The 15,753-nt window shown below is 50.6% G+C and overlaps 1 protein-coding gene across 5 annotated transcripts in view; it reads right to left on the bottom strand.

Annotated features, from left to right (window-relative positions):
• LOC101555744 (RAD54 like 2) overlaps nt 1–15,753 on the bottom strand; it is a 118,986-nt gene that overhangs the window by 26,277 nt on the left and 76,956 nt on the right. The window contains exons 1-3 of one of the 5 annotated variants that reach the window (XM_055134408.1): nt 6,205–6,300; nt 5,034–5,210; nt 2,007–2,298 (exon numbers count right to left, since the gene is read on the bottom strand). In XM_055134408.1, coding sequence (XP_054990383.1) covers nt 2,007–2,264 — 258 coding nt within the window. In that variant the 5' untranslated portion in view covers nt 2,265–2,298; nt 5,034–5,210; nt 6,205–6,300. Of the gene's footprint in view, nt 1–2,006; nt 2,299–5,033; nt 5,211–5,463; nt 5,617–6,204; nt 6,321–14,882; nt 15,334–15,753 lie in introns of those variants that run through there. The other 4 variants (XM_055134410.1, XM_004615204.2, XM_055134409.1 and 1 more) reach the window with 4 other exon arrangements.

Raw genomic sequence — 15,753 nt, 5'->3', positions numbered from 1 at the left:
CAAAGCAAACGCCCTACCCGCTGTGCTATCGCTCCAGCCCCTCTCTCAGTTTTCTCTGGATTAGTCTCCAGCACTGACCCCAAGGTATCCTGCTGTCTTGGCCCTTTCCCATTCTGAAATTGGCACCTCCAACCCCAAGGGCAATGTGCTACTTCTGGAACAGCAAACATGCTAATGAGGGAAGAGGCAAGTTCTTCCTTCTCCCCCATTGAGACCTTGCAGAGGGATCCAGTGGGGTTAGATGTGGAAGGAGGGGAAGACACCAGGAAAGAGTTCATGTAAGAAGGGAAGAAACTAACAAAATAGGCCCTGCAGGGGTACAAGTCAAGTGTCTTAGAAACTTCTTACAGCCCAATAGGGCCTCAGTGCTCTTGACCCCACTCATAGCAATTTCCAAGTCACATGACATCAAAACCTGTCTACTCATCCCTCACGTAGGTCATGTCAGTGATCATCTGGCCCCAGTCCAATCTTCCCAATGATCTCTGTGCCTCATCTCCTTTCTTCCCCACCTGCCACCCTGCCAGCACACTGAATTGCAGGTGGCACACTGTGTGGTATCACTCCTCCCAACCTGCAGTGCGTCCCATCACCTGGTCCAGCAAACCCTTCTCTTTGCCCACCACATGTGTACTAGCCCACTAGCCCCACTTTCTGTCACCCTAGGACTCCAGGTCTCTGCTTTTGATTTTCAGGCCTGAACCAGCAGAGCAAAACTCTACTCATGGGAGAAGGTCCAGCTATAATCTGTTTCCTGTTTCAGACTTCCCTACAGATAGGAGGTACCCCTTCTGAACCCATAGCTCAAAGCTGTGTGAGAATAAAGCGTGGCCCCTTATCTGAGAATCCTTTGTGGAGGGCTGGAAGACTTGCCACCAAACACAAAGTTCCCTGAACACAAGACCAGACTCATTCGTTTCGGGAGAGCAGGGTCAGGCACAAGCTAGCACAGGCAGGGAGTCCAAATACTCTGTTTCACAGAGGGCCCCTGTCAGGTCTGGTCAGCAACTAGTGGGCAAGTCGTAGACCTTGTCTAAGCTCTCCAAGAAGTAAACCAGTGCTGGAGATCCCAAAAACACCTAAGGCTCAGCGCACAGGCTAAAGAAGCTCTGGCAAAGCTTCCGGTTCATGTAGCTGTGGGCAGCACCACCTTGTGGTATGGTAGGAAGCTACATTGGTAAGTCCTGACTCACTGCAGGCTATGAGTACAACCAGACGCCTACAGAGTGCCAGTGATGCTGGGTTAGTCTCTGATTCTGGCATCTTGGACATTCTGGGCAGCTCACCTGGCTTTACTTGACTTCAGACCCTTTCCCAAGCAGAGAGCTGAGCATCCAAACATCCGGTCTCCAAAATGGCCAGGGAGGGAGGACTCCTAATCCCCCTTGGATAAGCAGCAGCCCTAGCAGAAGAACTGAGAATGGGAAGGTACAGCAACAAAATAACAAGCTCAAAGGGAGAGCAGGATCTATAGAGCTGACCTCAGAGTACTGGCCTCAAAGGGAGATGGAAGAGGGAGGGCCAGCAAGGGGAAGGGGTGGAGGACCAAAACCCAGACAGGCTGGGCACTCACCGGGGCAAGGTTCCAGTGCTCAAAACTTCACAGAGGGGTTGAAGAGATAGTACAGTGGGTAGTACGTTTGCCTTACATATGGCCCATCTGGGTTTGATCCCTGGCACCCCACATTGTCCCCTGAGCCCCATAAGGAGTGATTCCTGAGCACAGAGCCAAGAGTAAGACCTGAGCACAGCCAGGTATGACTCCAAAATCAAAACACGCACATATATACAAACTCACAGAAATCCACAAAGATAGAGGAAAAAGACCCAAGTCTGCAATAGAAAGTCAGTATTTGAATAATTGTACCAAAAAGAAGGTGGTCTGAAAGGCTGGTGCAAAGATTTTCCCACCCCTTCCTCAGACACTAAAAAGCCCCTACCCCAACAAGCCCTGCCCATGTCACGAACAGGCCAGAATCCTGGCCAAGGCATGGAAGGCAGCTTACCGTGTGGGGGTTGTCGTAGTAAATAGCGATGGAGCGGAGCTTGGGGGAGACACTGCAGCTCTCGGTGAAAAGTCGTCCTGTCTCGCCATAGGGCCCCTTGTGGAACTTGTAGGCCACAGTAACATTGCAGATGGGGGGTGAGCCAGCACTTACTCTTACCCCCGTCAGCAGCCCCGAGTACCCCACAAAGGCCAGCAGCGTCAACAACAGCAGAAGAGTCAGGCCCCCAATCAGGCCCAGGAGTAGCAGGTCAGACATGGTTCTGTGCTCCCCACGCCGCACCCTGAGGCAGCTGCAAAGGAGACAGAAGGGAGAGAAGGCTGGGAGCCTGCTCTGACCAATGTGCCCACCTGCCCGCCAGCTAGGTCTGGCCCAACCTCTTGGCCTTGCCTGGGGAGCTCTGGCCCAGGAGGGGGAGGGGCCAGAAGTGTTTACACACAGTGACCTAGAAGGGAGCTACAAAGGATGACTGAAGCCACAAGCCTCTTTATTTCTTAATCACAATCGTTGAAGCTCTCAGAGCTGCTCTGCCTGTCAGCTAGAAGTCTTGGTTACACCTGGGGAAACTGAGTCATAGGAGGTCACAGGTATGAGTCACAACCAAGGACATACTCACAGCCCTGACCAGACTCCCCAGAGATGGGTCATTCTGCCTTTTCCCCACATTGCCTCCTCCTTCCCAAGGCTGAGCCATGGTGCCAGTCCAGCCTCCCCAAGCCTCTGTGGCCCACTGCCAGCAAGAGGAGGGGCAAACAGCAGGGTCCAAACACTTATTAACAAACAGGGAAACCAGGAGAAACCAAACCCCAGGGGGAAGTTGTGCCTCAGGAAGAAACTTCATAGCAAACTCTTCTTTGCTAAGCACACCTGGTCCTCTAAATTTTACTACCCAGACTCAGAGGACCCCAGAGCCAGTACAGCACTGTCCTCTGCAGATCTGAGTGCCAGTGCTAAGTTTCATCACACTTTGCCAGTTAATAGACTAGAAACAGCAAGAAAGAAGAGGAGGAGGAGGAGCAGCAGGAGGAGGAGCAGAAGGAGGAGGAAGAGGAGGAAGAGGAGGAGGAGGAGGAGGAGGAGGAGAAGGAGGAGGAGGAGCAGCAGGAGGAGGAGCAGAAGGAGGAGGAAGAGGAGGAGGAGGAGGAGGAGGAGGAGAAGGAGGAGGAGGAGAAAGAGGAGCAGGGGGAGGAGGGGGAGGAGAAGGAGGAGGGGGAGGAAGAGGAGGAGGAGGAGCAAAGGCAGTGTAGATGTGAAGACAAAACAGAAGTAAAAGCTGACTCGGCCTTGGCTAGAGCATTTCATTCTGTGGGGGAGAGGTGCTGGCCTATGGAAGGAACCAAGTCTCGGATTCACTGACTACCCTGTTCCTCCTCTCACCCTCACTCCACCCCCTCTATGGTGTTTGTAATCTCTGTGGTTTTGATCTCCCCACCCACCTCAGGTGCTAGTTCAAAGACAATCCTGGTGGAACATGTGGTTTTTTTTTTGTGTGTGTGGTTTTTTGTTTTTTGTTGTTTTTTTTTTACTTTTAGTGTGTATATGCAGTTTATCTAACAATTCTCCCTCTTCCCTACTAGCCTTTCCCCATGCCTGGTATATTTGCATGGTCTAAGCAATAAAGACAATTGCTTTAGAAAAAAAAAATCAGAAAAAAGTTGAGAACTAATCCAAGAGCAAGTCCAGGAACATAACAAATGTGGTATGTGAGCCTTTCTTTCCACAAAGACGAACAGAAGCTCCAAACCCTGCCATTTGGTTCTAGTTATCTAATTAAATTTTTAAAAAAATCAGTTTAAAGATGAAGGAAAGCAAGAGACCCACTCTAGGAAAATTTCCATCCAATGTATTTAGTACTTCAGTTCTATGAAAAACTTATCTCTGTTAAATAATTTGTTCCCTGAAGGTTCTGGTGTCACCACTTTAGCTGAAAATTCTGTCTTTGGAGTTGATATGCATAAGAGGCAACCGGCAACCTAAACATCTAAAACTTGGATGTCAACATTAAGGTGCTTCCCATGGGTTTTTTTCACCCACCCACGTTCCTGTTGCGGTTTCACTGTTTTTGGACACATTCCCTGGCATATTCATTTTGCCTCTGGGTAGTTTCACTCTTATTTTCTCTGATAAGTTTTTCTCTGAGAACTGATTATGTGCTAAGTAAGTACTGTCAAAATTAGTTTTCCAAAGTAGGTGATATTACAGTGGGGAGAGTGTTTGCTTTGCACACGGCCCACCCAGGTTCAATCTGCAGCATCCCATATGGTCCCCTCATCACTGCCAGGAGTAACTCCTGCACAGTGCTAAGAGTAACCCTGAGCATTGCTGGGTGTGGTCCCCACCTACAAAAGTAGAGGTTACCACCCCCACTACAGAAAAGGGGAAAGGCGTTGGGGGCTGGTAGTAACCTCTGATGCAACTGGGAGCACTGTTTGTGGTTTTAAATAAGGTGCTTTTTTTGGGGGGGGGATGAGTGACTTTTTTTCTGAAAAGGGGGCAGTAGGCCAAATAAGTTGGGGGACCTCTGGTCTACATGTTGAAACACAGTTACTTCACAATCCTCGAAATAAGGTAGGTCAGGTCAGAAAACAAGTGATTACAAGTGACTTGTCCAGGGTCACAAAGATTATTATTATTTAATAAGAGACCACGGGCTGGGGAGATAGTTCTGTGCGGAAGATGCATGCCTTGCATTTGCCCAGTTTGATCCCAGTCAGCCCATTCGTCCCCCAAGCACTGCCAGGAGCATTTCCTGAATGATGGCCAGAAGTAACTCCTGAGCATCGCTGGGAGTGACCCCGAAACAAACAAACAAAAAGAGCCCCTGGGCCATAACACAGCTAACCTAGATAATCTGGGTTCCCACTACAACTTTCTTCTCCCTGGCAAAGGGGGCGACCAGAAAAACCCAAGCACCTCATCCACCCTGGATCTCTTTGAACCCAGGTTCGCAGCAGAAAACTCTCCGCCTCGAGGGGTGCCACCTGCCCTGGGAGGGCCCTCCCCTCTGGTCACACAACCAGTCCTCACCTTTCTTTTCACCACTGCTCCGAAAAGGGGGAACACGCCCTGGCGTCCCGGGGCTGCGGGCAGCACGGGCAGGAGGCGGGAGGCGTGAGGAAAGAGCTGAGAGCGCTCACCTGGAAAGCCAGGCTCGCGTCTAGCAAACCACGGCCTCCGGCGCCGCGGGGACCGAGGGCTCCAGCGCTGAGGGGGCAGAGAGAAAATAAGCACCGAGCCAGGCAGCGGGTCCCGACTGCCCTCCTTTCTGGGAATGCCCCTCGGGCCTCTCCAGGAACTCCTCCCTCCTCCAAGGCTGCCACCCGACCACGTCCTCGGGAACACTCGGGAGTCAAACGGGGCCTCCCCATGTCCGCTCTCTCCTGGGGCTCTGCTCGAGCCCCCCTTCTCGGGAGAGCCATCCACCGCCTCCGGCCCCGAATCGGACCCTTTCGCTGACCTTGGGCAGGCAGCGGCCCCTCGCGGGCCGCGGGTGGTCCCCGGCTCGCCGGCCCGGGGGTGGTCGCCTCTGGCCGGGCGCCGGCGAGCGTCAGGCGGGCTGCCCGCGCCGGCTTCCTGGAGCCGCTCACGTGCGCCGCGGCGGGCGGCGCGGGCCCTTAAAGGGCCCCGCCACGGGCAAAGGCAGCCAGCGCCGGGCGGGAAGCCGGGGGCTGCCCGGGGCCTGCGCCGCGCGCGGCGGGGGCGCCGCCTCCCACTCTCGGCTCCCGGCCGTTCCTCAGAGCGCCTCACCTATTCGCCCAGCCCCTTTCTTCCCAGGCACGACCTGACGGGGCCCCACGCTCCTCCGCCAACTTAAAGGACGCTAAAGTTTGAAGCCACGGCGGCGGGGCGCGGCCTCGGGGACGGGGGCGGAGCCCGAGTGCGGCTCCATTCTCCGCGTCCCCCCTCCCGCCCCCCCCGCCCCACGGGCCCGGGGCGTGCCCCGCGTCCGCCGCACGGGCCGGGGGGCGGCGACCCCGGGTGGGAGGGCGGCCCCAAGGTCGCCTTCGCGGCCTCGAAACCGGGCCGTGGCCAGTGGTGGGCAAGACGAGACGCCAAGAGCGGCCTAGACCGGGGGTAGGGGTGGTCACGAAGGGGACGGGGGTCCCTGAGCTTGCGCCCGGGAGGACCGAAGTCCGGGGCTAACGGAGCGCGCGGGGCCGCCCGACGGGGACCGCCTCTCCTCCAGCCGGGCGCTCACCTCAGCGGCCGCCCGCCGCGGACGCCGATCCGCGCAGGCGGCTCCCGGGTCGGTCGCGGAGCCTGCGCGCGCCCGCTGCGCACGCTCGCTCCGCCCCCTCTCGCGGGGGGACGTGGCCGTGGTCGTGGGCGCGTGCGCGCGGGACCCAGAGGGCGGAGGCCAGCCCCGCCCGGTCTCCATGGCCACGAGTGTGCGTCTGTGCTGCGCCCAGCCACCCATCACCGCCACACCGCCACGGGAGTGAGCTGTCAAGGGCGGAGCCCTCCTGCCACTTTCCGGCCTCCCTCCAACTACGAGGCTGCAAGGGTAACTTAGCAACCCCTTGGCATCAGGGTTGGGAAGAGCACAACTGCCTGGCCCCGGGGGTGGGAGAATCAGTCAGGTGGTCCACAGGTGAGAGCCAGGCTGGGGCAGTCCCAAGAAACCAAAACCAAAGAGGACCGTTGGAAGAGTGCTGTTGGGAATTGTTGCCAACAGTGAGCCTCCGGCATTTTTTCCAACCTTGGTCCAGCTACTTCCTACTGGGCCTTCTCAACAGATTTGGAAACTGAGCAAGGCAGGGCCACTTGCTCCTGGCACTCTAGGTTCAGAGAAGCTGGTGGATTTGAACTTTGGATAGTTCAATAAAGGCTTCCTTGCCTCCAACCCTCCATCCTGCTACCTGCCCCATCAGTCAGTATAGGAGTGATTATTAATCCTCCTAACATTATTGACTGAGGGCTGGAGCAATAGCACAGCGGGTAGGGCGTTTGCTTTGCCGGTAGCCGACCCGGGTTCAATTTTTCCATCCCTCTCGGAGAGCCCAGCAAGCTACCGAGAGTATCTCGCCCGCATGGCAGAGCCTGGCAAGCTCCCCATGGCGTATTCGATATGCCAAAAACAGTAACAAGTCTCACTTGGAGACGTTACTGGTGCCCGCTCGAGCAAAATCGATGAGCAACGAGATGACAGTGATACAGTGAACATTATTGACTACCACTTGCCGTCAAGTCAGATGTAGAATCTGGGAAATCTGAGTGAATAAAGCCAGGGCCCCGCCCTCCCGGAGCTCATTAGGGCTACATCCTCTTCCCACAGTGCAAGATCAGAAAAGTCTTGTATGTGGCTGGGAACCGTTGGCTTGTCTGCACTTAGAACTTGAGTGTAGGCAACTGCAGGTCAAATATAAAACACCTTGAAGGCAAGTTCAATCATTTGCTTTTCCTTTTCCCTTTGGTAGTGCTGGGCATTGAGTCCAGGGCTTCACAGATGTAAGACAAATGCTACATTGCTGACCTACATCCCCAGTTCCAATCATCAGCTTCTATCCTGACAACCTTCAAACTAGGAAGAACCCCTTTAGGGCTCCAAAGATAAAGTCTACTTTCCAGACAGTCTCTGTCTTGCAGTGGAGGACCTGGAGGAACAACTATGTACACAAATGTGGCTACAAGACAGGTGGGCAAAGAGCTTTCATGGTGTTCCTGACAGGGAGAAATGGAAATCATCTTATGGATCCCACTTCTGTGCTAGTCAAGAGCAGGCTGGAGAGAGGGATATTCAAAATCCTGGCATCCCTTCCCTGTTTCATATTGTAGTTTCTACAGAAGATTCAACCACTTCTAGAGTTAAGGGTATGCTGCCCTCTGAAGAAACTGGCAGACCGGGCAGCTAACCATGCACAGGCACTAAGGACTGGGCTAGCAGGGTTGCAGCAGTACTGTTTTGCTTATGAACACCAGACACATCAGCACACTCTTCAGGTCCCCCAGCAAGACATGTGTCATAGGAAAGACATGTTGCAAGTGTCTTATGGTGTTTATAAGCAAAAATTGAACTGCAGGTCATCAGCCTGACAGTACTTGTCTTTAGTCTCCAAGAGTAACCTCCACCTTGGAAGGTTTTTTTTTTTTTTTTTTGGGGGGGTGGTAAAAAAGAGGTACATCTGGCTGAGCTCAGTGATTACTCCCGGTGGGGTTTGGGGAATCGTGTGGTGCCAGGTACGGAATCCAGATCAGTCACATGTAAGGCAAGTCCTAACCAACGTACTGTCCCTCTCACACCTTGGAAGACCTCACTCTACCAAGAGGCAATAGAAAAAGGCACTTTATTCTCCTTGTAGCATGACTGAGTTCACCTGATCACCTAGCCATCTTCCCATTCATGCTCCATGCCTAATTTTCTATTCCAAAGATATATATATATATATGTATATATGCATGTATATAGATATACTATATGAGTATATATATGTGTGTGTATGTATATACACTTTTCCACAGAACCCAGACTTTATCTCTGGGGGATTAAATGCAGATCTGAAACATCAGGCAAGTGCTGTTGGACTTCTATGGTCCAAGGAATCCCCAGAGCACCCCTTAATATCTCCTAACTAAATTTCTGGAAATTTCCCCAGTAACCTTCCCCATTAATTTTGGTTTCCGGGCCACACCTGGCAGTGCTCAGGGGCTACTCCTGGCTCACTACTTAAGAGTCACTCCTGGTGGTGTGCAGATGATCATCTGGTACTGAGGACCAAGCCCAGGTCCCCTACAAAGGATATTCTCCCAACACAATAAATTCTCTACTTCATGTCCCTCTTTTAAGGGACTAAACTTGAGAAGCCAATGAGTCATCTATCTCTACCTCCCTCCACCATCTCAAATGTGAAAGCCCTTGTTAGTTTTCTGTGAGATCCTCTAACTCATATGACAGAATGTACATGTAGTGTAAGATGCTCTACAAACAGAAGGGGCCAGGTCTCCCACCTCTTGAGAGCAATGATAGAGCACTCACTTCCAGGTCACTGATTGCTAGTTAGGGCTGTCCTTAGAGGGCCTGTTATGACTGAGAACCAGTCCTCTTGAGTCAACTTCATTGTTTTCTCTAGAGCAAAGGTAACTGACAAATCCTTTTTCAGAAAAAAATTACTCAGTGTTCCTCTGGAAATGTACCTTAAGTGAACAAATAGAAAGCATCTCCCAAGTTGCACCCAGGGTTATTACTACTCCCTAGATAATTCTAGTAGCCCCAGGGTTGGTCATTTTGGGAAATAAAGCAGAAACAAAGTTCTAGAGCCTGGAATTGAGTCTCCCTAGATAAGTTAAGGCGGGAAAAGCCTAGCAAACCCTATTATAACCCTATTCTAAAAAGACTGCCAATAGTCAGCAGGCTGCTCTCTTTTCCAGGCTCCTTTCTCCTAATCCTCTTCATAACATCCCAGTGCCAACATGGTAAGTTGTTATATTCTTTTCACTATCACCCAGCCAAATAGTTATTCAGACAATTCCTTGATCACACAACACTGCCTTCTTGAGTTTAAATTTTATTTTACAAAAAGAAATAAAGAAAACTGATAGGCAGTTATACTGACTTACAATTGTTCTGTTTGCTTTTTTAAAAAAGTGACATGAAACACAAGTAAAAATAAATACGTCATAGAAACAGCCAGTTGCCCAGCCTCTGGGGCAGGAGCACCTGCCCTGCTGAGAGAGGGAAGCCCATAATCACACCAGCAGCTGGAGCACCAGCCACAGATGCTCCTCAAAAGTCAGGTGCAGGTCCCAGGCCTCAGGGGGCGTCCTGAGGAAAGAAGACAGAAAACCAAAGCCAGGTGCCAGGTCCCTGGGGTCACCCCATCTTCCCCCACTACTCCTGGCAACAGTGCGGCCTTAGTGGTTATCCATTGCGACCCCCTCAACTCACCTGGACCCCCTTCCCCTGAGCCCTCTGGAGAGGGTACAGGAAAAAAACCAGTCTTGGGTAGGCTGAGGGGATTCTTCTGGTGAGTCCCCAGCCCACCCTGAGTAACACAACCAGATAACAATTTACACACGTGTGCTCACACATTCACATTCACACACACACACACACACACACACACACACACACACACACACACACACACACACACGGGCTGAGCTCTCTTCTAAGGGAGGATTTTGGGTCAGGTCACAGTATGAGGTCCCCTCTCTTTTAAGTATCCCATTGGTGGTAACAGAGTACCCAAGTCTTCCCCAACCCACTGCACCACCTCTGTCTCCTGCCTAGCTACCAATTCAAATGCACTGGATTACTGTATCAAATAGACCTATGAGAGAGGAAAAGGATAGACTCAGGTCCCTGAAAAGCAAGGAAGTTGGACAGTGCCTACTCAGGAAGTTCATTGTAAGACTCAGGTATTCATAAAAGGCCTAGGCCAACCTAGTGGCACAAAATAGACAGGGGTCCCAGCAGAATACATAGAACAGTCAGTAGGATGGCATGATATCTGAAGGTAAGAGATGGAGATGGCAGCTTTCTCAGACAGGCTGTGAGATGCAGATTTGGTGGGGATAGTGGAGTACTATCAAATATCTCAGAGGTGAGTTGTGGGGAAGGAATTCTGAAGAATTTTAGTGAGGGATTTAACTGGTGTACAGAAAGCCATGGCTCAGAAAGAAGACCTGCCTTCTGAGGAATCACAGGGAACTGAGAAGCAGGAGGGGGGTGACATGATTTAAGAGCCTCCACATCTTCTCCAAGGTGTTAGGCTCAGTTCTAGAACAATTCATTCCATGCTTGAAGAAACTGAGGCAGAGACTTGTTCTGTAGTGAGAGCCTTACCCACACTGCTGAAGCTTGACTGTACCTCAAATTGTCAACAAAAATGTATCCCAGCTATCTGCTTCATGTACCAAAATGAGAAATTTCATGTTTCACTGTGAATCACAAGTATTCACACACTAATTCCTACAGAAGAGAATTCCAACAACCAGATGAAGTTATCCTAAATTAGGAGATGCAAAGAATGAAGTTTCAGTATAGCTCAAGGCTAGGGATATAGCTCAAAAGACTACAGAGTATGCTTAAATGCAGGAGGCCTAAGTTCAATCCTTGGCACTGCATAGTTCTCCAAGCAGAGCCATGAGTGACTCCTGAGCAACTTGCTGGCAGTAGCCCTGCTCTCCACTGCACGCCCCTCCAACCCCCTTAAAAAAAAGCACAACTCAAGGGGAAAGTAGTGGTAAAGACTCCAGGTAATCTGAAGGAAGGAATAGAACTGATAGAGGCTGGTTCATTTACTTTCTTAAATGGTTAGTCTGCTTAATTTTTATTCACAAAGACAGTAAAAAAGTCGAGTCACTACAAATAGTAATCCTAAATTAATAAGTAGTAGTGTATTTCCTAGGCTGAGAATTTAGACAAAACCAGAATAGGGCTTTAGAGCCCTTGAAAATTTTCTGTGGAAGACAAGAGTGAGGGAAATGCCTAGGCCTAGTTTTCTGTCCTCTGTCATATCACCATCCTTCCCTCATTCAGGTCTTGATGACAGGTGGAAGTCACCACCAAGTGCTTTTGATCAAAGAAGCTGTAAGACTCTGAGACATTTCCTGATTCCCTTGTACACTGCTAGTGTATACTTGCCTACCAGCACATAAAGAGAGACAGAAGGAAAGGATTTTCAGATACATTAAAAGCAAAAATAAAAACCATGGTAGCATTCTACAATTTCCCATGAGCCTATCCCCACCACCTGAACAATATAAACAGTTGCACATATCTAAGAAAGTCTTCTTAGACGGAACAGCCTCTCCAACCAAGGCCTTGCCCTAGCTAAAGCAAGATGCAGTCCCAGGGACCACAGATAGAGAGCAGGGATACGCTGCCTTTCAGTCACTATTCCTTGTTGGGACAGTTTCTGGATAATCACAGCCCATTGCTGTGACTTCCTAGAAGTGAACACAGAAACACCCCTTCTCCCAACAAAAGATATGTACATGTATGGGCACTCGTGTGCGCACACACACTCACACTCAACTCACTCCTTTGGGATCCCAATATTCAGGCCTCTAATTGTGAGTTGGATCTACAAATCAGAGATCCAGGCTAGCTCACTCCTACAACCCTCAACCTAAGAACCCACTCCAACTAAGTCCCTTCACCATTCATCCTTGGGATGCATCTGAAAGAGAAAGCACTGGCTGGAATTGCTATTTTTAAATTATTAAAAATAATTTGCATAGCTAACTTGTAGGTCTAAGGCTTCTATGAGTAGGAGAATTGGGTGTTTGATAGGGTGCTTATGGAAAAAGTGAAAGCTCAAGTTCCAGTTTTGGAGTAACTGCAACACATAAACACACATGCATACATACCCATTAGTCATATCTCCTTCTCTCTTCTCTGGGGACCAAACCCCAGAGTGTGCTAAGGCCCTACAACAATGAAAAGGGGGTGGTCAGAAGAGTTGTAGAAGCAGCTAGTAATAGGGGTGATCTGGCTAGGCTGCCTCCAAGGCTGGGGACACTGGTGCAGCAGATGCCCAGTGAGAAACCCCTGGTTAAATGGCAAAGCTCAAAAATCAGAAAGTTCATTTATCATAAACCACCACTTAGCAAAATCCCATCAGGGAATGAGAAGAGGAAGACAACCAAAAATCATGCTTGCTTAAAGACCAGATGCCTCCCTCCCTTCCTGGCACTGAAACTAGCTGGACTGGAGAGATCCAAAATGACTGGGGTGTTCTTTTAAGATAACAGACAAAAACCAGACTCTCCCGGAGGAAGGGCTTTTCCATATTCCTTCAAAGAGGATGAAAACAGTAGATACCTGGCCCAGACTGAGGAGTTGATAGGCTGGGGAAGGCATTTCCCAACAGGAAAGGTGGGCTTAAGTCAATAGTCTGTTCCTTCAACCCAGCAGTCACCAACACACAACTTCACTATTCGGCAGAAAAGACCTTCTGCTTCTAAGGTCACGCCAGGAGGACCCAGCTCCAAATTCTGGGTCACTTCCTCCCTAACAGCAAACTCCACGATTCCAAGTTTCAATCTTAGTAGAATGAAGTCTTTCATTCATCAGCTTTTCAGTCACTGGATTCCCTGATCTTCCTGAGAGGACATCTCCTGAAAACAGCGATTTATTGAAGAGCCTGGTCAAGCCTCTTTCCTTGGTCAGTTCACTATCTACCCAGGGTTATTTTCACCAGCAGCAAGGGAGTCAGGTATTTTAAAATTTCCTTTCCTATCTCCTACCCTCCTTACCCCTAACTTCCCCTCCCACCCCTGCCCCACCCCCACCAAATAAGACACATGTAAAGTCCAAATAATAAATAATTGTCCACAAGAAATAAATTAACATGGAGCTCTCTAATGGGAAGGAAAGACCACCAGGACAGGCAGCTGGGGACTCAGTTCTGTCCTTGTGAAGAAAAGTCTTTCTGGCCACAATTCCATGACCTCTCACTCACACATCACACTGCTTTTCCCTCCCACACTTCTCTGGGCAACCTCACACCCTGGAATGAGAATGAGAAATCTGCCCAAAGACCGTTACTGGGGAAAGAGGCAGAGGTGGGTAAAGCCCATTTTCTCTCATAATTTCTCTCCAAACCTAAAACAAACAAGGTTCTAAAAACCTGGGACTATAGTTAGCTGGGCATTCTCTTTACCCAACTAGAAGGAAACTTGTGATTTCCATGGCTCTTCTCCTGGGCTCAACCTGATGTTCATATTAATAGTTGCCATGAGCCACCATACTCTGATTTACATTTTTAAAAACATAAATTCATTTTCAGTTTCCCCCTTAGTCCCTCCCTCCCCCTTTCCCTCCCCCCTTCACCCTAGCTGTCACATACATGTATGTACATAAACACACACACACGCACACATGCACACACATACCTGGTCTGCTTTTTTTTTTTTCACCCCGTAAAAGATTCCACTTCATGTGGAGTCAATCTGTTTTTCCTGCCCACCATCTTTCACCCTCCCTCCCTCCCCTCCCCTCCAGGTCAAGCTAAGTCACCCAGTAAGGCAGCTCTTGGGAGAGAAATGTTCCCAATGACAGAAGTGGGATGTGAGCTTCTACACTCCGATGGGCAAGCAAGCAAGCAGACAGCATAAGCAAGGCAGGCAGGAAGAGAGGTAGGCTGCCCTGTCCCTCCATTCCTGTTTTGGGTCCCTGATATTTCACTATTGCTGCTCTGTTGGGTATTTTTGCCTCTCTTGTTAAACAGCAAGCAACAGAGCCTTGCACTATGGTCAACCATCTTTCTTTGTCCTCTTCCTTTCCCTCCTGCCAAGTGCCCTTTTCTCAGAAAGCCCAGAACACTGCCTTCCAGCTTAGTAGGCAACCTGCTGGGAGCCCCAGAGTGAGGCAGAGAGGGGTTCCCCAGCTATTTCCCAGTGACCTCGATAACATCATCGTCCTTATCCTCATCATCATTGGAGCTGAACCCCACCTCAGCAACCTCTTGAGAGTCAAATGGAGGCACCTGGGACCGAAGAAGGCCGCCAGCTGGGTAGCCTGCATGTGGGGACATGTAGCCTGGGTAGACAGACATGCCCCGTGAAAGGTTGCTGGGTAAGACAGGGGAAGGAAAAGGCGCAAACATCCTCGGCTCGGACAGGAGTGGCTGTGAGAATGGGAGTGAGTAGCTGGGTAATATCCCTGGTACAGAAGGGTTGAGCATGAAGGAAGGGTTGCTGGCAGTGACTGAGGTAGCCGTGGAAGAGGAACTGACGGGGCCTGCTGGCACCAGAGGGTCAGTAGTCACTGGAAACACCAGGCGGGCATCTGCCAGCAAATTGGACAGCTGGTAGTAGGAGGGGGTACTGCCCATAAATAGGGAGTTCTCCCCAGCCTGGGAGGTAAAGGGAGGGGTGAGGTTATGGTTTAAGGAGACGGGTGGCATGGCAAACCCGCCAGAAACTGGATACCCGTGTTCATACGGCTGCACGGGGGCTGGCAGATGGCCTTTCCTAGACCGCCGGCGGACTGACTCCTGGGCAGCAGGTGGTGTGGCCAATTTTCGCTTGTGGCTCTTTAAGTCCATCAATGGTTGTCTGTCACCACAGGGCTGGCCAGTCACCAAGAGGGAGCTATTGAGGCAATGACCCCCATGTCGAGATTCAGTCCCGAGAGTTGTTCCAGGAACAGCACTGCTGTCCGTAAGTTGGGCTGTGGGAACAGGAAGGGTAGCATTGGAGCTTGGGGAACTCTGATGGGATTCCCGGGCAGCAGCCACATCTGCATACTGCTGGAGCTCACTGATGATTTCTGGGCTGTCTGGAGAGACGGGTCTGGCCAGCCCCTCAGCGTCAGGGGCTTTAGGTGATGAGGCACTGTGTCTGCCGTTGCTTGTGGACTCGAGAGAAGGCCCCTGCGAACCTGGAGGCAAAATTATGTATATCAGAACCAGAATGGCTAGACAGAGGAGGGTACAAGAGAAAATTCCATTAAAAAAAAAAAAATCCTGTCCTGTAGTGCCCAAATTCTAATAGTTTGATGTACCAACAATAACACCCAATTTTGGGGGCTGGAGTGATAGCACAGCGGGTAGGGTGTTTGCCTTGCACGCCGCCAACCTGGGTTTGATTCCCAGCCCATATGGTCCCCTGAGCACTGCCAGGAGTGATTCCTGAGTGCATGAGCCAGGAGTAACCCCTGTGTATTGCCAGGTGTGACCCAAAAAGAAAACCAAAACAAAACACAATAACACCCAATTTTTTCCAGTCCCAAAGAAAAAACACTTGGTCTAGGAAGTAGATCTATGCATGACAAGACACAGAACTTCATTATCTCATCCCT

The sequence above is a fragment of the Sorex araneus genome, chromosome 4, assembly GCF_027595985.1.
Source record: "Sorex araneus isolate mSorAra2 chromosome 4, mSorAra2.pri, whole genome shotgun sequence".
In the NCBI taxonomy this organism is placed as follows: domain Eukaryota; kingdom Metazoa; phylum Chordata; class Mammalia; order Eulipotyphla; family Soricidae; genus Sorex; species Sorex araneus.
The sequence above is the reverse complement of the archived record's forward strand: the minus strand, read 5'-3'. Positions and strand labels throughout refer to the sequence as shown.